Source organism: Leptonotus elevatus, chromosome 12 (assembly GCF_054856555.1).
Source record: "Leptonotus elevatus isolate MCC_2025b chromosome 12, RoL_Lele_1.0, whole genome shotgun sequence".
NCBI lineage: Eukaryota > Metazoa > Chordata > Actinopteri > Syngnathiformes > Syngnathidae > Leptonotus > Leptonotus elevatus.
In genome coordinates, this window is record NC_141250.1 from 5,234,300 (window position 1) to 5,257,398 (window position 23,099).

Here is a 23,099-nt window from a genome sequence, read left to right on the forward strand (position 1 = left end):
GATTCAGTTCAGTAAACACTCTCATTTACGCTCCTCTGTCTCCTGCCTAATGTGATTAGTGTGCACTCACAGAGCCAGTTACACAAGGGAAGGATCATCATTTCCAAACTGGAGTCTTCGAAAAAATAAATGTACCTACCCTCACTAGACCATTAGAATTGCACATGAGCCTGAGCCCACGTGATACCTAGTCAAACAAAAGTTCTCATAAAATGTAGGCAATCGCTACTGTCCCGGGATATTTATGAGAATTGCCACCTTGTACAATAGAAATAAACAGACCAAGTAGAAATGATCCATAGAATCAAATTAAAGTCAATGTCACACTCAGTCAAGCATGGCACATGCTATCCACAATTTAAAATGTGGACTCGTCAGACCACAGAACACTTTTCCACCTTGCATCAGTCCAGTTTAGATGAGCTTGGGCGGTTTCTGGGTGTTGTTGCGAAAAGACTTTTAAATTGTACTTACGGATGTAGTCCTGAACTATATTTACTGACATTGGTTTTCTGAAGTGTTCCTGAGCCCATGTGGTGATATCCTTTACACATTGATGTATTTTTTTATGCAGTGCCGCCTGAGGGATTAAAGGTCAAAGGCATTCAATGTTGGTTTTTAGCCTTACCGCATAAATGCAGTGATTTCTCCAGATTCTTTGAACCTTTCAAATATATTTATGAATCCCTAAATTCCTTGCAATTGTTCATTGAGGAACATTGTCCTTAAACTGTTCGACTATTTTCTTCACTTGCCCCATTTTTGCTTGTGAATGACTGAGCAGTTCAGGGAAGCTCCTTTTATCCCCAAAATGGCACCCACCTGTTCACAATTAGCATGTTCGTCAATGGGATGTTCTAAACTGGTGTTTGATGAACATTTATAAAATCTCTCAATCTTTTTTTACCACCTGTCCCAGTTTTTTTGTAAAGTGTTGCAGCCATAAAATTTTAATGATTATTTGCTAAAAACAAGAAAGTTTGGTAACACTTTATAATAACGTTTGTTAGTTAACCATTTGTAATACATTAGTTAAAGATGAAGTCATGACAACTCGTACTGAACTAATAAATTGTAAATATGAAAAGATTAGGAAGAAATTATTTACAAATTATGAACTCATAACTTGCAAATATTAACTAATGATTAACTCATGATTAAGAAATATCCATTACTAATCATTAAAATGCATAAACAAAACATGAAGTCATGATGAGCAAATCTTAACTCATTTTGAAGTACAGTAATTTGCAACTATCTTTAGTTCAGATAATAGCTCATCATGACTTTAATCTTTTGTTAATGCATTTACAACTTATTAGATAACAATTCCTTCCTTTTTATATTTACAATTTATTATTTCAACATGAGGGTGGCACGGTGGGTGACTGGTTAGCACGTCCGCCTCCCAGTGCAGAGGACGTGAGAGTTTGCATGTTCTCCCTGTGCTTACGTGGGTGTGCTTCGGTTTCCCCCCACATTCCAAAGACATGCATGGCAGGTTAATTGAACACTCCAAATTGTCCCTAGATGTCATTGTGATTGTGAGTGTGAATGATTGTTCGTCTCTGTGTGCCCTGCGATTGGCTGGCAACCAGTTCAGGGTGTACCCCGCCTACTGCCCAAAGCCAGCTGGGATAGGCCCCAGCGCTCCCCGCGACCCTTGTGAGGACAAGCGGTTAAGAAAATGGATGGTTAGTTCAACATGAGCTCTCATGACTTCATCTTTAACTAATGTATTACAAATGGTTAACTAACAAACGTTTTAATAAAGTGTTACTGAAGGTTTTCCAGTCTGAACATTAAATATCTTATCTTTGTAGTGTATTCAATTAAATATAGGTTGAACATTATTTGCAAATCATTGTATTCAGTTTTCATTCATGTTTAACACAAAGCCCCAACTTCATTGAAATTGGGGTTGTATTGTGAAAATCATGGAAAACAGCTAGATGTCAGTTCTTAAATTAAACTTTAATGATTAGTTTTTGTTGTCATCATTATTTATATCTTTAGTTGTACCATGCATTAAAAATGAACAAAGCACTGAAGAAACACGGGTGGACTAACCATTTTTGTTTTATGTGATCAATGCAATTCCTGATCTCTCCAGTTATTCATGAAAACCACCACCAGAAATAGACAACGTCAAGTGTTGTTTTCAAAAACTAGAAACTTGTGTAGATGAGAAAATGAAAGCTTGTCGAGAGGTCCGGTTCCCTGCGATGGAACTAATTGGCTCCCCGTTATTGCTTTTCCTCAACGGGCACCAGCGAAATCTGGCAAATTCTGTGCCTCTTCTTCCAGGGTCGCCGTGTCTCTGCAGTTTTTAATTAAAATTCTCCATTCGCGCCACCTTTCCTACCGCCCTCCTGCCCCCCTTCCCTGCTGCCTCAAATCAAAACACCAGTCAGTGCATTAGCACATGCCGCCACTTCACAAGCATCTAATCACCCCTCAAATGTCATTGTACAAAATAACCTCGTAAAAACCTTGACAAAATGTCAACAGGAGAAGAAAACAACATCAATGTGGAATGTAATCCACTCCAGGATTATTTTTTTTGTAAGCATTTGCAAAATATATTTCCAAAAGGAAAAAATGGTAAATATATTTCCAAAAGGAGGTGGCACTGTTGCTGGTAATTTAGTAACCATGTAAACCACAGAATTGTGATTTTATTGCGTCTGTTTTCGTATATAAGACATACAGCATATGTGAAAAGATCAACCTTAATGAGAGGATTAGTGTGCCTAAACTTTACTACCATATATGAAAATGGATGGATGGACAAAAATGGTCATATCAAGCATCTTTCTCTCTTCCAGTCTTGGCAACAAACCAGCTGTAATCTACAGTGGAGCATATATATTTCAGTTTTACTTTCTAAGAATAGCAAGATAACCCATTACAGCAGGACGAAACAAATGTGTGTGGCGTTCAAGAGCGGCGGTGGCAAGCAAGGCAAACACAACGCTTCATTCCAGATATGTCGCTTTTTCCTCCCACTTACACAGAATGCTATCAATAGAGCCTGCTTTGAGAATCTCGTTGCGTCAGTTGGCCACACCCACTTTTTCAAAGACAACACGTTTCCTGAAATAGCCTTGGAATGAATGAATCACTTTCTTTGTGGGGAATATAACTTAAACAAGACTGCTCCCTGCACAGTATCAAAGACGAAACTGACAATTATTGTTCCGTTACAATAGGTGGTCACTTCAGAATTTTGTGGTAGCAGCATATGGTACTAGTTATGGCAATGGCGTATTAGTAACAGTGTTTTTCAGCTGTGCAATGGATTTGAAATGAAACAAACAAGATGTTCTTTAACTGCTGACTTTCAACTTTAATTCATGGTGTAGGAATTACATTCCAATCCAATCCATTTTAATACTATAGCACATTTTATAAACAAGTGTTTTCAAAGTTCAGCACACGATCATACAAATAAAATCTATATATAAAAAAAACTGTCAATAAAATACTAAAATACAATAAGTAAAAAAATTAAATAAAAAAATAAATGTCTTCAGTTCCTGCTTGTTTTTGGGGCATTTTGCATTCAGTTTTGTCTTCAGCGGGTGAAATGCATGCTCATATTGATCTAGGTCAGATGACTGATAAGGCCATTGCATAACATTCCATTTTTTTGCCTTAAAAAACTTTGGTTGCTTTCATTGTATGCTTCAGGTCATTGTCCATCTGCACTGTGAAGCACTGTCCAATTAGTTGTGTGGCATTTGGGTGAATATAAACAAATCGAAACACTTCAGAAGTCACATCACCATTAAATACAAGCCAACCAGTGCCATTGGCAGCCATACTTGCCCACGCCATGACAGTACCACTACCATGCATAACTGTTGAGGTGGAACTATAACTGATAGTGTAATGGTCCTCTTTGACTTCCATGTATGCATCAGAAGTTCGGTTCTTGGTGTGAATGGTTGTCTCAATATGTGCCCTTTGATTTACTGACAGCCATTTCCTGATATATTCCTCTGGGAAAAGCTTCAGCTTCTTGCGATGCTTAACAGAAGAAGTATTAATAGCAGTAGTTGTAGTAGTAGTCATATTAGCATTTCGCTAAAACCTCACAAGCCACCATTTAGTCAAATTCATATTTTTTAAACTATATATTTTGGGAGGAGGGGTACAGATGATACTGATGCTGTGTATAGTGTCATCAACGTGTGAAAAAATTCAGATGATGCAGATAAGAATTTACACTAGCACAAACAAATAAGCCTCGCCTGATAGTTAGCATACGACCTTGGTGTGCCAGTGGCGACCTTCACTTCCTGTCATGCTTTATTCATATATTGTGTTGTTGTCCTGGTCATGTGACCTACACAGAGGTCATGCCTCATGCAAATGCAACATTGTCAAGGACTCTGAATTCCAAAAAGGAAGGGAAAACATGGGTGTGAAAGTCAGGGCGTTCTTGCTTCTGTCTTGTGAGCGAGCTGCAAACATAAGGTCTCTTCATTAGAATGCAGCGGAGAGCTCCAGCAGAGGAGACGAATGATGAAATCGGAGCTAAAAATAGCCGCCTCCCAGGATCCCCCTCATACGCCACTGTAAACATTCGCATCCACCTTCATGCTTATGTGTGTGCGTGTTGGGGAGGTTTGAGTCTCTCTGTTCCTTGGTCATAAAGAAGTGTTTGCTTTAGCTAGCATGTGTGTGCAATGAAAGCCATCTGTGGTGCTGCTGGGGCAAGTTAAAAGCCTCTCCTAAGACAGTAAAATATACCAACCAGTCAATTTAGTCAGTCCAACAAAACAGTATATCTATATCTATATCTATATCTATATCTATATCTATATCTATATCTATATCTATCTCTAGCTCTATATATATATCTATATATATATTAATCTTAAAAATACTATTTTTACACAGTGGTCAATGCAAGAAGTCAAGAACATTAATAATTTTCCATCCGAGTTAAGAAGGTCCATAGAGGTGAAGTCACACACACATTAGTGATACAGTAGTATCAAATATTCAGAGCTGCCAGATTCTACATATTTTGTCACGGAAATCATTGAATGATAACTTCTTATGCCCATAACATTGACTGTTTTGGATATTTAAAACATCCAACATCTGACAACAGTGGCCCTAGGTCACTACGGTATTGTGTCGGGCCGGCAAAATGCTTCAGATTCTAGCCAGTACAAATTTTATTAATAAGTTTGATGCTCTGAGAAACACTATATATATATATAAAACACTATATTGTAAAACAATAATAATAATAGTAATAATATACAAAAAATGGTTAGTCCACATTAAACAGTTGCCCATTTTGCGACTTGCTGTCTACAGAAAATGACATCACAGGTCTTAAGTAACGACCAATCACACCTCAGCTTCAGAAAACAGGTAATTGGTCATTACTTGAGCCTGGCCCCTGAGCAACTTTGGTGTCATTTTCAGTCGACAGCAGGTGGCAAAATGATTAAGAAAAGAAAAGAAAAAAAGGTGGATTTTGCTGCTTAATACATGTTTCAGAACAATATTATTCAGAATACTGCGTTTAGATTAGTGGTAGTAGTAGGAGGAAAATTAGGTGTAAGAGTCTTCTAGTACTTATGGTACTTAACTGTAACAATAGTTTATGTTGTGGTAGTTTATTAGTGCCGGTTATGATTCAGGTGTGGGTCCCAGAAAATGCGGACAGCAGAGCAGTTTACAATATTTATTTACACAAAAAACACACAAAAATCCAAACATAAATCGCTTGCAAGGCAAGGAGGAAAACTGTAACAAAAAGTGCAAGCGGCAACGCGGAAATAACTTTAACAAAAAGTGCTTGCACCAAAATGGCAAAGAGAATAACTTAACGTGCTTACACAATAAGACAAGAGGCAGAATACAAAAATCACTACCAGCTCAGGGTGCACGGGCAGATTTAAGAAATTTGGGGCCTCAGTCAAAGGTAGGCATGGGGCCCTTTCGATTGAGGAGACAGATATATATTTTAAATAGGGATGTTCAATACCGCTTTTTTTTCAGACAGATACCGATACTCAACTGTTGAGTAGTCACAGATACTGATACCAGATACCGATACCACTAGTACATACAAATTCCCTCCCAAAAAAAGACAGATCTCTATTTCCCAATATAGTACTTTTCCTTAAAATTGCCTGACATAATTATGTAACTCTCCCAGCACATCCCTGTCTCATTCTAAAACAAACACGCACAACACAGTATAAGGCTTCTTATTCAGTGGTATTGTCAAGTGCTAATGTAGAAATTTGAAGATTTTGTCTGCGCCGCTGTATCTCTGAGGCAAATACTGCACTCTCTACTCCACTATTGTACAGTGCTCAGCATAAGTGAGTACACCCCCTTTGAAAAAGAACACTTTGAACAATATGTCAATGAACACAAAAACAATTTCCAAAATGATGACAAGACTAAATGTATATAACATCTATTTAACTTAGAACATGAAAGTAAAATTAATAATATGGATTAGAGAACAACATTTTCAGTTGTACTCAAATGAGGGTGTTGCAAAAATGTGTACACCCCACAGAACGTCTCTGGAGTAAAGCTCAAGCGTCTACAGGTGAGTCTCATTATTCATTACACAGGCGTCAAGCAGACAGTTGATTATAAATGGGTGTTACTGAAAGAAAACACTTTCCCACTTGTTGTTGTATTCATTTAGATATTGTTTAAAACTTTACTTTTCAAATTATAACCCAATTATGTTGCTGGTTACATATTACAAACCCTTCCTGCTCAGTGAAAACCCCTAAAATGATTATTTAATACTTAAAGTGAAAGAATATTATTTTGCGGGGTGACTTCTTAAGACAAAACTTTAAAAAAGAAATCACTCTGGGCCAATTTGGAAAATGCATCATGACAAGCCTAAAAACAGGCTGGTTGCAACTCACAGGAGAAATAAGTGATGCTACAAATATATGAACATTGTTTAAACGGTCCAACAGCACATGAATTCATTTAAAACTAGCTTAAATATGTCACATAGCCAGGGTAGTGACGTACATATCCCGGCTTGTTCTAAAAATAGCAACCGTCATGCGGCTGCAACAATAACAGGCCCTCCCAAGTTCAATGAGATGAAGAAATACTTATCAATACAGGGGAAATGTCACCAGCTGAACAGTTACTCACTACTTTTGCGTCCCCAACAGGCGTCGATCTTATTGTTGCTGCCGCAGGCTGTAAGTCGCCATAGACGCAGTGAAAATATTTGTCATTTTTGGTAACTTGCCAATCAACTTTTTGCTTTCCTCCTCATTCTTTTCAGCCTCACTGGGATAACTTTGTTTCATTTTTTACGTTCTCCTTTCTTCTCAGTTTCGCTCACTGCCGTCCCTTCTGCTGTTTTTGCGCATGCACATGCACAGTAAAATGGGACTGATCCTTTAGTGGAAACTGAGGAGGGGCTCAAGAGACATACGATACAAGAAGCCTTCTGCTGGCATTTTAACGAAATGATTTGGATCAAAAACATAATTAATGTGCGTAAATAAGTAAAAACTATATTGGCTATTAGTGTATGAGGAATTTTATGGGGCCCTCTAGTAACGTGAGGCCCAAGGCAACTGCTCAGATCATGACAGTGCCAGTGGTGGAACTATTAGAAGTAGTATATTAGTGCTATAGCAGCAAGAGTTGGAGGAGATATTAGTAATTGGAGTTGTTAATACTATAATAGTATACTTATCATGATAATAGTATTATTTATCAGGACTGTATTGTGATGGTAATCGATATGGCGTGTGATATAATGGGGATATAAGCATAACATTGTGACTAACTGTGTATGTGTGCTTGGCAGCCCATATAGCGAACGTTTGATGTGTGCACTCGCTGAGACTAAATGATGCAGCGTGAAGTTGAGGCCGTCAGGCGTTTCTCTTTCATGCAAATGAGACGGGCGAGTAGACGTCAGCACAGCAAAGCACATTTGGTTCACGCCAGCTTTAACAAATCCACGTGAGTTGAACAGGAGGAACGCTAGCTAGTGGAAACGGCGACCACGACGGACGAGAGAATACATCAGACATAAACAATACACAATAAAATGAATAAAAGCTCTGATAAAGTTAAGAAACGGGCTCTTTTTAGGTGAGCCATGATTTCCTGCTCTGACATCCAGGATGGATGATGGATTACAGATAAATGGAGCACACGTTGGTTTCCATGGCAATGCTGTTTCCAGTTGCCGCTGCAGCTTGACGTCACGAAATCACCTAACCTAAGGCATACAAAAAATAATGATTTCAATTGAGGTCAACTAAAGAAGACTTAAAATAGTTGGACGCAATTGGACTTCAAAGTCGACGTCATTCGAATTTAAGGGTTGGCTGGTTCGGCGCCATCATTGTAATGCAGCAGTGCTGCTATCTAGTGGATGTCAGTAGAACTACAGAGTTTGGACATTTAAAAGCTCGGTAAAAAACATCCATCCCATCAGTCCCTTCTTTTTGGGAGTACTTGTAGGGGCTCTCTGTCCTTTTTGGGCATTACTCTGTTTTTTATTATTTATTTATGTATTTATTATTATTATTATTATTATTATTATTATTATTATTATTATTATTATTATTATTATTATTATTATACTTTTTTTTTTCCTACGTGTGTCCCTTACCTTTTAGATATCTAAAATATAACTCTTGGGTATCCTGTTACGCTTTGAGTTCCCTTTGCCTTTTTAGGCATCACAATGCTTTTAGGGTAGCCAATTCCTAAAATTTTTGGAGCATCCCCTCACCCCTATCCACTGGTTCAATATCACCAGGGTTGGGAGGATTAGTTTAAAAATATATTCCAAATTCCAATACAGTTACTTTTTACCTGTTTAAAAAAAAAGTAGTTCGTAACATGACTGTATTTAACCCCCTCCTTACTGTAATGGAATACAGCTATTTTATTTTTTATTTTATTGTTATTTTTTTTGCATGTGTTGGTATGAAAATACAATTCTTTGAATCCTTGTTGCGGCACTCCCATCAGCTACAAGGAGGTGATAACCTGGGAACCATGCCTCCTTTGTGTTTGTAGTTGCTCTCAGTGTTGTCCCAGTGAGCTTTGCATCAGCACTAACAGCAGCTGGCATGTACCATACCCCGGACTAGCAAAACTCGCTGAGTCATCAGCTCTTAACACCAGCTGGCATGTCCGCGCTCTGACGGTAAAATCCCGCTGAGTAATCAGATCTATGCTCAACACAACTAGTCCTCATGAGCAGCCATGTTATCACAGCAAGAAAAGAAAGTCGAATGTTACAGCAATACGGTTGTTTGCATCCTCCTCCTGCATTCCAACATGCATGTCCAGTCAATGTTAATGGTTGTTATATGTGCCCTGAGATTGGCTGGTGATCAGTCCTGGGTGTACCCCTTTTTTTGACCAAAGTCAGCTGGGATCGGCTCCAGCACACCTAGTGAGGATAAGTGGTATAGAGAATGGATGGATAACAAGACTTAACTAATGCACTGAAAATGGCCTTTTAATAATAATAATAATAATAATAATAATAATAATAATAATAATAATAATAATAATAATAATAATAATAATAATAATAATAATAATAATAATAATAATGATGATAATAATAATAATAATAATAAAAGTCCAATTTACTTAATTCAAACACTAGTTAAATCATGTTAAACTAACATATATTACTCTGTTATTTTTCTGGAGAAAAGGGGAAAATGACAAGTTTAACGCGTATAATCACGTGCAATTGATGTACAAGAACTTTTCTTCAGTGTAATGGCACAACTTCATTCTTGTAAAATTAGTTTTTTTGGTAATTATTGTGACTTATTCTTGTAAAATTGTGACTTTTACCCTATAATGCCATGTCAATGTAATTTGAGTTTAAGGGCCACATTCACCCCAAATTTACCTCAACTGGGCCACACCACTATATTTGTGGCCTAATAAGCCATAAATAATATGTATTCCCATTTTCCCTTTTTTTTTTTAACAAATACATTTGAATAATCACAAAAGGGCTTCACAAACCCACTATTGACAACAACAAAAAACCAGAAGAGGGCAAGGAAAAACAACAACAAAAACATCAGAGGAAAAGAAACCTAGAGAAGAGGCTCCAAATGTGAAAATCCCCCTACCAGGATGACCAGGCTGCAATGGATGCATGTGGTGCTAAACAACTTTAACTAGAATCGTGCAAGAATCCATTTCATAAGTTGAATCACTGCAAGAAGACGCTGTCAGGGAAGTGAGTCCTCATCCAAACCAGGCCCGGTTGGTCGGTGCAGAAAGCATGTCTGTGACATTTGGTAGACGTACAAGTCCTCGCTGGCCGTTTCAGCTGCCACCCCCAGTACTTTTTGCATTTGGTGACAGAAAGTACTTGATTTTAGACTTGAAAAAAGGAGGTCTAAATGGTGGCGTAGGTAGTGTAATGCGCTTCATCTGCCCTGAGAATAATGAGTGGTGAGGGTCATGTTGAGTCGAATCGACATGACTTGTGGTGGTTTCAAATTGCTCACATCACATCATCCGCAAAGAGAGATATCGTTTATTTGTTGACGCCAAGCACGGATTCTGTTTCTGTTTCGGCAATATCAAGTACTCGGGTTGAATGCGCTCCAAGCCCCCCCTGCCTTTGCAAATGAGGGAGGCCGCTTTTTTTAGTCAGGAAAACGTTTTGTTCCTTCCAACACAATGGAGTAAACTCCCATTACACCCATTTTCACGGGCGCAAAGTCTATGCAAATACCAAAAGAAAGAAAGCTCCACCCATGTGCACAGTTAGACCATGCTTTGCGCTATACTTACGCTGGGCACAAAAATAGGGCCGATAGTATTAACATTACATATACATTAAAAACAACAACAACAACAACAGATATTTCCTGATTTGTTGCATCCTATTTATATTTATTTCTCGAAGTGAAGTTGCATCTAAATGTCGTGGACACGCCGGAGGGATCCCACCAGGGGCTCCATGGCGGCCCACTCGCCGAATCGGCGGTACTGCCCCCTCTCCAGCAGGTACTGCTGTCCGCTGTAGTCGGGAAGCTCGTAGAAGATCCAGGCGCCGTCCTGGACTTGGGCAGAGTGAACGTCTCCCGGGGACCAAACATCTGAGAGCTGATTGACATCTTGCGTGCATTCCAGCATCTGACCACTGAAGTCAGGCTTCTCGAAAATGCGGATTCGGAACGTGCCAGAAAACTGGAAAATAAGCAAGGAATTCAACGTGATTTTTACTGAACATGTGCTAGAGAGGACATTTATCATAATTGAACCACACAAACATAAATAAACACAATATATAAGCGGTGTCAGTAACATTCCAGAACTGTTATCAATAAAGTTTTATTTCAAATCCAGTTTTTTCTTTTGAAATATTACCCTAGAGTCTAATGCCCTTTTCTAGCCGTCTCTGCCACGACTTCGCACTCTTGGGAGGTTCTTCCAGAATCATCGGCAGCTCTGTCACCATCTTTTTTTCTTTTCTTTTTTTTGATAGAGAGAGAGAGAGAGAGAGCTCAGTATTGTTCATTTGACATGTTATCATCATTGCTCTCTCTCCTTTTTTTTTTCCACCATCTTGATCTCCCTCAGCCCCGTATTGTCCAGGTTTCTCTCGTTACATCATCAATTTGTTTGTATTTAGTTCCCTGCTTCCGTTCATTGTCTTTGTCACATGTTTTCGCTGATTGTGTTTCTTTGCAGAAATTCCTTCTTTTTTTTTGTGCCCCTGCCTCCTTGCCTTGCTTCCCTGCATTTGGGTCCACATACATTCTTGACAAATTCTGATTATTTTCTTATATCCCTTCCCATGAAATTTCTCATCTCAAGATCGCAAGACTGCAATATACTGTAAAATATCAAAACGTTATGAGTATAAAATTACTTATGACAGCTTTATTGTCATAAATTTACAACTTTTTCCCTTTTCCATCTTAACATTTCTTTGTAAATTGTTAATTTATTTTCAGAAAAAAATCCTAATATTGCTTTCTTCTAAATAAATGAGGACTATTTTCTCTTAATTGATCCTGAATTGTCTTATCATAATGTTAAGATTTTGTTCTCAAAATTTAAACTTTCTCCTATAGTATTACGATTTATATTAAAAATGTATTCTTAAAATTATGATTATTTTGTCAAATTTATTCTCATATTTTTAAGATTAATACTGCAATTTAATTCTTACAAAATTGCAATATATTCTTGAAAAGTTAAGTTACAACTTTTTCCGCATACATTTGCAACTTTCTCTTGTAAATTGGGTTTCTTGTAAAATTACAACCCAACTTATTTCCTCCTAATAGCTACAGCGATTCTTTCCCTGTAATAATAATAACTATCATTCGTATGTAACTTAATTTACACAAATTTCAATAAATAAATAAATAAATCCTCATGTTTATTATCGTAAAAATGAGACTGGAATATTAAAATGATATATCTCAGAGAACTGAGCCAAGATTCTGAGCATGGAATGAAGCTGCCTTTGTTCTGTACGAAACGTACATTGGGGATGACGTGACAGGAACGGATGCTGTCGGTGTTGCCTTTCCAGTGGTGGTAATCTGGGTACTCGCCCCTGGTGAGGACGTACTGGCCGCCCAGATAGTTTGGTCTCTCGAACAGAACCCAGGCGCCGCTCTTGACGCGCACTGAGCTGCAGCGACTCAAGTGGCTACTGAGCTCGGGACAGTCGCTGCTGCACTCGTAATAGTCGCCCTGGAAGTTCTGCTCCTGGTAAAAGATGATCTGGGCACCAAAATAAAAAAAGAGGATGTCGTTAACGTACACAGTGCACTCATGTTTGTCGCAGGGGATGTGGGCCAGACCCACTCACAATAGGTCAAAAGCAAAACATATTTTAAACACATAGTTAATTACTGCATGTACAGTATATAAAGAGGGGGGGGGGGGGGGGCACTGTGTAATACCGCACTAGTTTTGCACAATACACTTTGTTAATGGACACATAGGGCGGTAGCATTCGCCGAAAGGCGGTAATCAGTCAATCACGGGCTGATGTCATGATGTTTTTCAACTTAAACTGAACTAATTGAGAACACCTCTTTTGAAGAGAGCATTTGAAACATGTTAATAATGACCACAGTCTCCTTTGTGACTGAAAATGAATCCATGGGCCCAAATTACTTTTGTCTGTCATTGTTTCCCAGTGATAAGCAAGGAGAAAAATGGCACTGACTTATACGTATCTCAATCTGAGACGTGCAGGTGCAAGGTGTAGTATTTCTGATGAAACAACGAAAGGTTGCACTGAACTGCGTTTAACAATCAGCTTTTTTTTTTGAGACGTTACAGAAATCACAGCGGCCAACCGCGGCCAGCCGGAACCTGCAGAATCCTACTGCGCAGGCTCGCTGACCCTAGTTGTCAACAACATAAAGAAGTCAAGTGACCGTCATACAATATTGCAATATGTCACACAAGGTGGAGTTAATCTAATACTGTGGAGTTGATCTCACTCGAGGTGATCAACTCTATGAAATAACACCTACTCAGGGCACCATTTAACTCTGAAAAGATTAAAGTTACATTTTCAGAGTTAATACGAACTCCCAAAAATTTAACTTAAATTTAATATATTTTAACTCTCCAGTTTTTGCTTTGTACATTAAATTTGTTTGAATTAAAATGCAAGTATTAGTGTGATAGTATCATTCCAATACAAATGAGTAGGCTAATGCCACGAGCATAGCTACTGTGGCTAACGTCAGCTTGTTTAAAGTGTTTATGCTAGCTTAGTATTCCTCCCGCTACCATTTGGTTAAAGCTGGATATGTCTTTCCTGTTACTTCCATAATCGCATGCCATTATTAATGGACATGTTTTGGAAACGCAATCGTGCACATGAATGTTGTATGTTGTGGGGGCAGTAGCTTTAGCAGGAAAGCCCAGACGTTCCTTTCCCAAGCCACTTCTACAAGCTTTTCTGGGGGGATCTTTTTTTTATTTGTGTGTGTGTGTGTGTGTGTATATATATATATATATATATATATATATATATATATATATATATATATATACATACATACATACACACCCCCACACACACACACACACACACACGCATACCCCCACACAGGCTATATTTGTGGAGACGGGTCAAGTTGTACTTTACAATTTTAAAAATGTGCAGAATTTCACAAATTACTGACATGTTAATGAGTAGATATGATATGAAAAGAAGAATGCACTGAGCTGTCACCAAATGCAATTATGCCATCTAGTGTCAGAAAAATGACCTCAACACAAATCTATATCACACTCGTTTTTTTACAATACAGTACACCTTTTTAATTTTAAATACATTTTATGAATTATAATGAAATTACTGTATCAATGACTAAAAGATGCAGCCATATTTCTTTTAGTTAAACATTTGTCCACTTTTATGTTGTAAAAGTATGTAACAAGAGTATGAAAACTTTTAATTTTACTGTTTAACAGATTTTAACATAATTAACAGATTTTTGATTAATCACGAGTTAACCATGGAAGTCATGCGATTAATTACAATTAAACAATGTCATCACCTGACACCTCTATTATTCATATTCTGTTTTATTACACATTATTATTGTTATTATTATTGTTATCATTATTATTGTTATTATTATCATTATTAATATTATAATAATAATTATTGTTATTACATTTTACAGTACAATACTTATTTTTCTTATTAAAAAATATGTTGGTGTTTTTTGGAAGGGCTTGTAGGTCTTAATGCCATTGTCCTTAATTTCATTTTTGATTTGAGAGGGCCTAATTAAACTCGAAAATGAAGGTATGACTGTATATGAATAGTTATCAGGAAAGTAAGTCATTGAAGTAAATAAAAACAATCAGACATGTTATGGTGGCAATTTGTCACAAAATCTTCCTACCTTTCCCACTTGCTCCATGTTTGGGCTTCACACAACTTTTACCTACAGTTTGTTAATCAGAATGTTCTCCACAGGCCTGTTGTGGATTTATACAGCTACTGTGCATCGCACAGCAATGTCATAACAATGGCTACAGCATTTACTGCTGATCTCCACACTAGACAATTCAACAATAGGGTCATCAAAAACAGGCCTACGTCTAAGCCCAAAGAAAAGTCTAAAAATGGAATAAAGCTGCTAGCGCCTTACATTTTCTTGTACTTCTGTTTCCAACAAGTTTAAAGGGAAAACTGTGCACTTCAGTGCATTAGCCGGCACAGTACTCGAAGGCCAGGATGATGTTTGACACGGCCATCATATAATGTTAATGACCACATCATACTGATTAAGCAATGTCCAGTGCTTGCTATTTTAACACCACAATAATTGCAGTCCAATACTCGTACAGCGCCTACCACGTAGAAAAGTATAGGAAAAATGGTTAAATCATCTAAGCATCTCAGTGCTTAAGGGGTAATTACCATTTTTGCTAGTTGTTAGCATGCCAAGTGTTAGCATGTTAGCATTTCACCTCCTTTAAAATGGTACTTTACCACAGAGCACAATGTAAAATCCATATTGCTTGGCTCTACCTCACCGCTTTCTGTTCTCAAGTTGATGATCTGATACATTATATGTTATTTGAACAACTGTTAGCATATTAGCGTTAATTCTCATATTCTCATGATAGAATAAAAGCACCGAGAATAATGTAAAATCCATTTCTATCTATCTCAGTGCTTTCTCCACTTAGGCCAAATCCACTAAAGGTTTTTGTGGCTTTTCCGCGGCGCTAACCGATATAAATGGAGCAATCCGGGAGTGTCTAATCCACATACTACGTGCAGATGGGGAAATTCATTACTAACTGCGCTGCCAACAAGGTTGCGCCCCAGTGCGTGTGATACTTGCGTGTACTGACAATTCCAAGCTCACAGTTCGTCATAAATCAAAATGGTGGTCTTATGCTGCATTCGAGAAAGGTTTAAAGTCTGATTTATCCAACTCAGAGTATCCCAGTTCCGCCCTCAACGCGTTTGAGGCAAATGTAAACAGCAAAGATGGCTGATTCCGATCAATCCTTTGTTTTTCTGGTTAACGCAGTTCTGTTGCTTTGCAAGAAGACCACATGCTTGAGTGTCCGTCCGCCTGCTGCCAAATCGCAAGCCCTTTGTCCCAACTTTTTGTCCGCTGATTACGGCTTGCTCACTGCACAGCGATGCTGGTATTTGGCTGGAGTGCAGCAAAATCCCACAGTCACTTCAGAAATCTCCATCATCTTCTCTAGCGGACTCACATTCTTGACACAGTGACATGACTTGATGTTGTGTCCAGCCCACTTGTGGCGATTGGGGTAGTTGCCCAAGCTTAGGAAGGACTGGGAGCTTGAAGAGCAACCAGCAGTCGCTCTCCACTTTAATATAGTTGCATCAACTCAAGGAGGACCTCATATCCAGGCTGTCAGTGTTGCACTCGTCCATGTGTAGCAAGTTCAGTATTTTGCCCAAAAATGTGAACATCCATACTTCCAACATCCCCATTTTTCCAAATATTGCAGGCTTCCCCACTGCCTGGTGCGCCTCCATGCTGTTTTATATCAAAATGCAGAATGTGCAGACGGGGGAAAGCTATTATCATCTAAATTTTTGTCCATTTGCATATCAGCTAAATGGTCAAGTCTGATTTCTCTTTGTGCCTCATGTCAAAGAATCAGGCAGCTGACCCAGGATGTTTAGCTTTTCTCTATGTATACATCTTGTGCTCTCTGAAAGTCATCAAACAATCTTGAGGAAGACACTAAATAACTGCATAGTGTCTGCTGAAAATGAAACAAGGGATGAATAAACATGATGTGAAGTCAAATCATTAGCATATTTTTAAACACCAATCAATTACTTCTGTCAAACCAATAGGTGGCAGTGTGTTATAAATTGCAAGCTTGGACGGCAATGGTAGCTTTGATTAGCTGCTAACTTAAATAAAGTGACAAAAATAGCATGGTGTAACCTCAAAGTACCTGTAGTAATTTTCTAGTTTCACCCCCTTTTTTACTGCACCTCAAACATGAATGCTGGAGAAAACAACTCGAACAAAAAATAAAACTGCCGTGCCTCGATCACCTGCGATTGGAGAATTTCCGCTTAGTTGGGGTTGACTTAGCGAGTTCACACTGTCTTTAATTTTTGTGCCTTTCAAAGTGGCTCAGCTGGGCGGGGGAGCGTGCCTAGCGCCCTCTATTGACAACCTTTTTTTATATTTCCAAAAAGTAGATCTGCTGTTTAAAGAATTGAAGACAGTCCAGAGGCACAAAAATAATCAGGACCTGCACCAGTGAATTATGGGACAAAGATATTTTTTCGCCCTGCAACAAAGTGCTCATGCCCACAGAGCGAACACAAAGAGGCCCAGCTGACACGCCTTCACCCCATAGGAGAGGTGATCACAATTGGCACTGGACCAGATGCATACAGTCAGGAATAATAACTATTTGCAAAGCAATTGAACAAACATTACAGGTCTGTATGCTGTGCTGCTGAGTAAGACGTTCCGAACAAAAGCTCCATAGATCATTTGGCTATCATGACCAGCTATAAAAAGGTTTCAGCGGCTGGGTACAGGCAGCAGTGCAATCAGGGACAGGATTAGACATCATCATGGGGAGAGTATGCGCATTTTTATGTATTTATTTTTATTTTTATAACATAGCTGTGGAGATTCTGATTGTTTTGTTTTGTTTTTATTTGTTTTTCCAGATCATCTTCTATGAGGACAGGAACTTCCAGGGTCGCTCCTATGAGACCAGCAGCGACTGCGCCGAGTTGACCTCCTTCCTGAGCCGCTGCAACTCCTGCCGGGTGGAGAGCGGTTGCTTCATGGTCTACGAGCGCCCCAATTTTATGGGCCACCAGATGTTGGTCCGCAGAGGAGAGTACCCCGACAACCAGCGCCTGATGGGAATCAGTATGAGCGACTGCATCCGATCCTGCCGCATGATCCCCATGGTAAGAACGCCAAAGTTGGAGTCTGCTACTTTTCGGAAAGCTCCCAACTGGGATGTGAAATGTTTGGCCCTACCTAATCTCTGTGCCTCACTTGGCAGCACCGAGGTCCGTTCAGGATGAAGATCTTTGAGAGAGAGAACTTTGGAGGTCAGATGAACGAGCTGCTGGACGACTGCGACAACATCTTGGACACGCTGCGTATGTCCGACTGCCTGTCCGCCCAGGTGATGGAGGGCCACTGGCTGCTGTACGAGCAGCCCCACTACAGGGGCAGAATGCTTTACCTGAGGCCCGGGGAGTACAAGAGTGTGAGAGACATGGGGACGGGTCCGGGTCCGGCTGACATGAGGATCGGGTCTATCAGACGCATCATGGAAACTTGTTAAGAGACTTCTATTTGAAAATGCAACAATTCATATCAATAAATGGTTCATAACTTATAACATGACTATATGGTTATTGTTGATTCAGACTGCCCCTGTATGAATATGTAATACAAATGGCCTGTGGTGGTTGCGGTCTTTCAATGAATATAGCATAAGATCTATTGAGAAGATACTGTATTTGAAAATATTAGTTTATCACACCAGGCTACAAATAAATCACCTTCAAAAATCAAATAACCTTTGTTGCTCTAATGATATTTTTACACATCACACATTTTACACATGGGTAGTGTCTTGCTGGTTGGGCTGCCCTCCCCTCTTGGCTGGCAGAGGTGGGGGAGGCCTCCGTGAGAGCATCATTTCACTTAATGCGCTTGTAGAAACACATTCATGGCATTCAGCTGTTTGGATGGGGCCACGTAATTGCTATAAAAAAAAACTCTTCTGACCTCGCAAATTCTTTGAATTTAATTTTTTTAGAATTTACACAGCCTCACCATCCTGTTCCCTATCCTACGTTGTCCTGTCCTTCCTTCACAGGGTGTAGCACTACTGTCCCACATGTATTTGACTCCAATGTGACATTGTAATGTTTTGTTTTTTCTACGGATGGTATTCTGTCTGTTACATGTTTTTTTTCCTGTCTTTTCGCCTTTTCTGCTGCTCCCCTCTTAAACGTTGTACTGCGCAACTGTACATTTTAATAATTATCCATCACAATGCGAACAGCCATGGCGACCAACTCCACTGATACACCAGAAAATATTTCCAGCATAAATGGATACAGGTCCTTTATTCTGCCCGACCTAGGAGATGAACAGGATGTGTTTAGGAGGGGGGTGGGGTGGTGGTGGGGTGTTTGTGGGGAGGGGGGGGGGGCGATTCTACAGTTACACACAACACATTTAATTCAAGTTAGTTCCATTTTCTAGCATTTGAGTCATTATGGCAACAATGATACTGTCCATCCTCTAGAATCCTGGGAAGCGTGAGTTCACTCAAACTCCATGAACCAGGAAGTAGCCTGACAGCTGACAATCAGATGAAAAAATAACAAAGGCAACCTACTTTTGTTACGCCATGCTCTACTTAATGACGTTCAAAGGGGTCATACTTTTGCCTCCTTGTCCTAGACGATTCATCCAACTGACTTCAAAATTGGGCTGTACCATCGCAAGACTTGGGACAACAACTGGGGGAAAAATCTTGAGTTTTCAAAATGCTGTACGATGGGGGCAGGCAGTAGTGTAGTCCAGGGTATACGCGGGTATACCCACTTACTTTTCAGTCAGCATTGAGTATACCCACTTCTAAATCACAGCGTTCAGCCACGCCCTACCCTCCTCTGCCTCTGATTGGCTGGTACCCCCTGCCTACACTGATTAGATTGGCTAACTTTTGGCATGAGGACTGATGAGTCAATCGGAGGCAAAGTAGGGCGGGTCATGTCGAGGAAAATAATCCTTCAAATGCTCCCCCGAGCCACAATGGCGACCCAGAAATTTAGCTCAGGTGAACTGATTTGCCCTCATACACAGGATACTTGATCATGACGTGGGTTCAATTCCTGGGGTGGATGCTGCCAGTTACACACTAACTACACGCTCTAGTTAAGTCTTATAATCGCTAGGCTGGTACTTGATTTTTAAGTACCGGAAAGTTAAAACACAAGAACAGGGACAAATAGTTTAAGATTCAGCACAAAACAATACTGAAGTCTAACCAGACTGTTTTTCACTATTTTTGTTCATTGTTCACTAATTATTGTAATTTGTTTTATAACATATACTTTATGTTTGCCTCATGATAAATACATTCTATATTATTTCAGGCTGCTTGTGTTACCAAACGTTTTTTAGTCATGATAATTTTATTATTGTGAGCATGACGGATTTTTATTTCTTACATGTCACCGATTTTGGACTACTTAAATTTTTTTATTTTAAACTGCATGGTGAAAATTGAGTGTATACCCACTTCCCCAGGGACCACTACACTACTGGGGCAGCTAGGGCATCAAATTTTGCATTTCATATTTGTTTCGCCACAAAGGAAAAAATGCTTAATAACTCTCATGTAGCATGTATTGTTCCAAGAAAAAAAAAACTTTATTAGTAGTCACAACCTGAAGTCATCTATATGACAATATTCAGTTATACATAAAGCGCCACCTATAGTGGTGACAAAAATTTTTTAATTTTCACAATTCTATCTACTGTGCTGAGCTGAGAGGGATGCAGTTGAAGATTTGTCAGAAAAGCCTTAAGATGTTAATTATGTCTCAGACTGTATAGTGTGACTTTTCGACAAAGTTTGTGAGTTTTCGTGAAACGCTGTTGCCATGGCAATGCACTGTTCACCAAGAAAGTAATGCTGATTTTGAAGGCCTGCATGAAAATACATGAAACTTGGCACGCACATCTGGCCTGGCAAAATGAGCAATATACTATACAGTAAGACTCAATAGCGCCCACTGGAAATTTTTAATAAAGCAGCCCCAGATGTACGTTTCACCCAGATCTATGAACATTTGGAGGCACTCTATATGTAACTGCCCAAGACCTACAAAAAAGTTTCTTGGAGCTATATGCTAAAATGAACAGGAAGTGAGCTGTGATTTATTGAATGTCCGATTTTGCCCAATTTTCGCACATTTACAGTGGTCATACTTTTGCCCATTTCTCCTAGACATTTCATCCGATTGATTTCTAAGTTGGCCTGTAGCATGTCAAGACCTGGGAAAACAACAGGGGACAAAGTCTTCAGTTTTCAAAATTATGATTGGGGCGGGGCATCAAATTTTGTTTCATATTTCCTTCGCCACGAAAGAGGAAATGCTTAATAAAAGCCCAAATTTCACTAGTACGTGGCCTGAAGACATCTATATGATAATATGTGGTTATACATATAGCGCCGCCTAGTGGTGACAAGAAATGTCACATTTTTACAATTCATATTTTACATTTTTTTATCTGCTATGCCAAGCCTGTTGAACGGATCCTGTTGAAAATTTGTCACAAAAGCCTTAAGATGTTGATCATGCCTCAGACCGTTTATTTCAGCTTTTTGGCAAAGAGCGTGTAACCTTGCTCTCGCAAGATGTATTCTCGCGGTATTTGTGAGTTCACAAACTCCCGAGAATCCGTCTTGTACCGCTGCCATTGATTTCCACCAATACAAACCACTGGTGGTTCGGACCAACCACAGAGCGACTTTGTATTTGGGGGCGGGATATGCAGCTGTGACGAAAAGAAGAAGCGCCGAAGCCGTGGAAGAAACAAACCGAACATGGCGACACCGATGGACGAATGCGTGGACGCTGCAATTAATTCTGTTCTCGCTGAATGGTCTCTTGTATCCGCATATCAACATTGCAAAACCGACAACAAATACTCGAAGATGTATGATATCAGCTAGTCACAACAGTCGCATGTCATTGATGACATTTTCATCTTTTGCCATGATTGGTCGAAACAAAAGTTAGGTAGACGTGCACACGATTCTGCTTCGTCTAATCAGTAAGTGTTGTACAGCATGCCCCGCCTTTCCCGAGCAAATTAACGTGGAGCAATTGCAGATAGATATTGTGGAGAACTCTCTTGAGTAAATCACAGTTACCAATCTGGCTATTGCCAGGTTAGTGAACCACATCAACCTCCTATTTGCTCGGAAGAGTTTTTAGGCCTTCATAATGATGAAATGCGAACTTTGTGATTTTCCGTGAAATGTTGTTGCTGTGGCAACACATTGTTAGAAAAAACAAACAAAAAAACTAAAATAATGCTGATTTTGTCTTAAAATGGATAAAAGCTAAAGAAACTTTGCACTTATCACAACTGGCAATATTTGTGAGAGAGAAAGAATCTCGGTAAAGGGTAAAGGTTTACTCTGCCATTTTCTAAAAAAATCCCATTTCAACGTGCCAGCACCCCAACATGCAAGTACCCCAAAGTGGCCCGGCCTACGAGGGCCCTTAATAGCTGCTTGCAGTTGTAGTTTTTATTATTATTTATACATCCCAAATTGGTTTGATTGATTGACTGCATTTATGAATAGGAGGCCAAAAGAGTAAATGAATAGTATCGAGATGATATCCTATTCTAAACACGTTAAAAATGAAAACAAATTTCAACAGGGTCATCAAACCGCCTTACTAGAACCTTAAGTTACAATATCTTGAAAGAGTGCCTCTAGAAGGGCTCAAAAGCAGTTCATAACATCAGCTGTAATTATTGCCATTAGTTACTGACTCAATTTGTTATTAACATTATAAAAGTTAATTAAACATTATTTAACAGATGTGGTATGGTTTTAGTGACTTTCCCCACACTTAATCCAAACCAAATTTACTAATTTTCAACTTGTGGGAGTCCAGCCAACCTCACACAGCCTTAGCTAGTAGGCTAAGGTTTTGTTTATGTAGCATTAGCTCTCTGCTAGAATTGACCAGCTCACTGCACTGCAGTCACAGGACTAGCAGCCATCAAGTGCAGTAACATAAACGAGGTTCAAAACTCCACATTTTCAGCTACTAATAGACCAACATTACCCTGGTAGTGGTATTTAAGAAACTATTTATCAACTAGTGATTAGTTCACACTCGAGAGAATTGACACAGAACTAGTGGAAGCTTCTCTTTATTTCTGACCATAATAGTGTATGTATACAGTACATGCATGCGTTTTCACAACATAATAACCCTTTAGCGTCCTGACTGCTCAGTAGGTTTCTATGTTGCTGAC

The 23,099-nt window shown here is 39.1% G+C and overlaps 2 protein-coding genes across 3 annotated transcripts; one reads left to right on the forward strand and one right to left on the reverse strand.

Moving 5' to 3' along the window:
* Positions 1-10,907: 10,907 nt before the first annotated feature.
* On the reverse strand, positions 10,908-16,521 carry crygs3 (crystallin, gamma S3). 2 transcript variants are annotated; one of them, XM_086090803.1, is made up of 3 exons: positions 15,892-16,521; positions 12,532-12,774; positions 10,908-11,223 (listed from the first exon to the last, which is right to left on the reverse strand). In XM_086090803.1, exons 1-3 carry the CDS (start codon positions 15,913-15,915, stop codon positions 10,951-10,953), a joined length of 540 nt encoding a protein of 179 aa, XP_085946929.1. In that variant the 5' UTR covers positions 15,916-16,521; the 3' UTR covers positions 10,908-10,950. The 2 variants fall into 2 exon arrangements, with proteins under 2 accessions (XP_085946929.1, XP_085946930.1); XM_086090804.1 differs by lacking the exon at positions 15,892-16,521 and adding an exon at positions 14,931-15,078.
* Positions 16,522-17,468: 947 nt separating this feature from the next.
* Positions 17,469-18,414, forward strand: LOC147164329 (gamma-crystallin M3-like). The gene is made up of 3 exons (XM_086090802.1): positions 17,469-17,632; positions 17,723-17,971; positions 18,070-18,414. Exons 1-3 carry the CDS (start codon positions 17,624-17,626, stop codon positions 18,355-18,357), a joined length of 546 nt encoding a protein of 181 aa, XP_085946928.1. The 5' UTR covers positions 17,469-17,623; the 3' UTR covers positions 18,358-18,414.
* The last annotated feature ends 4,685 nt before the right edge of the window (positions 18,415-23,099 follow it).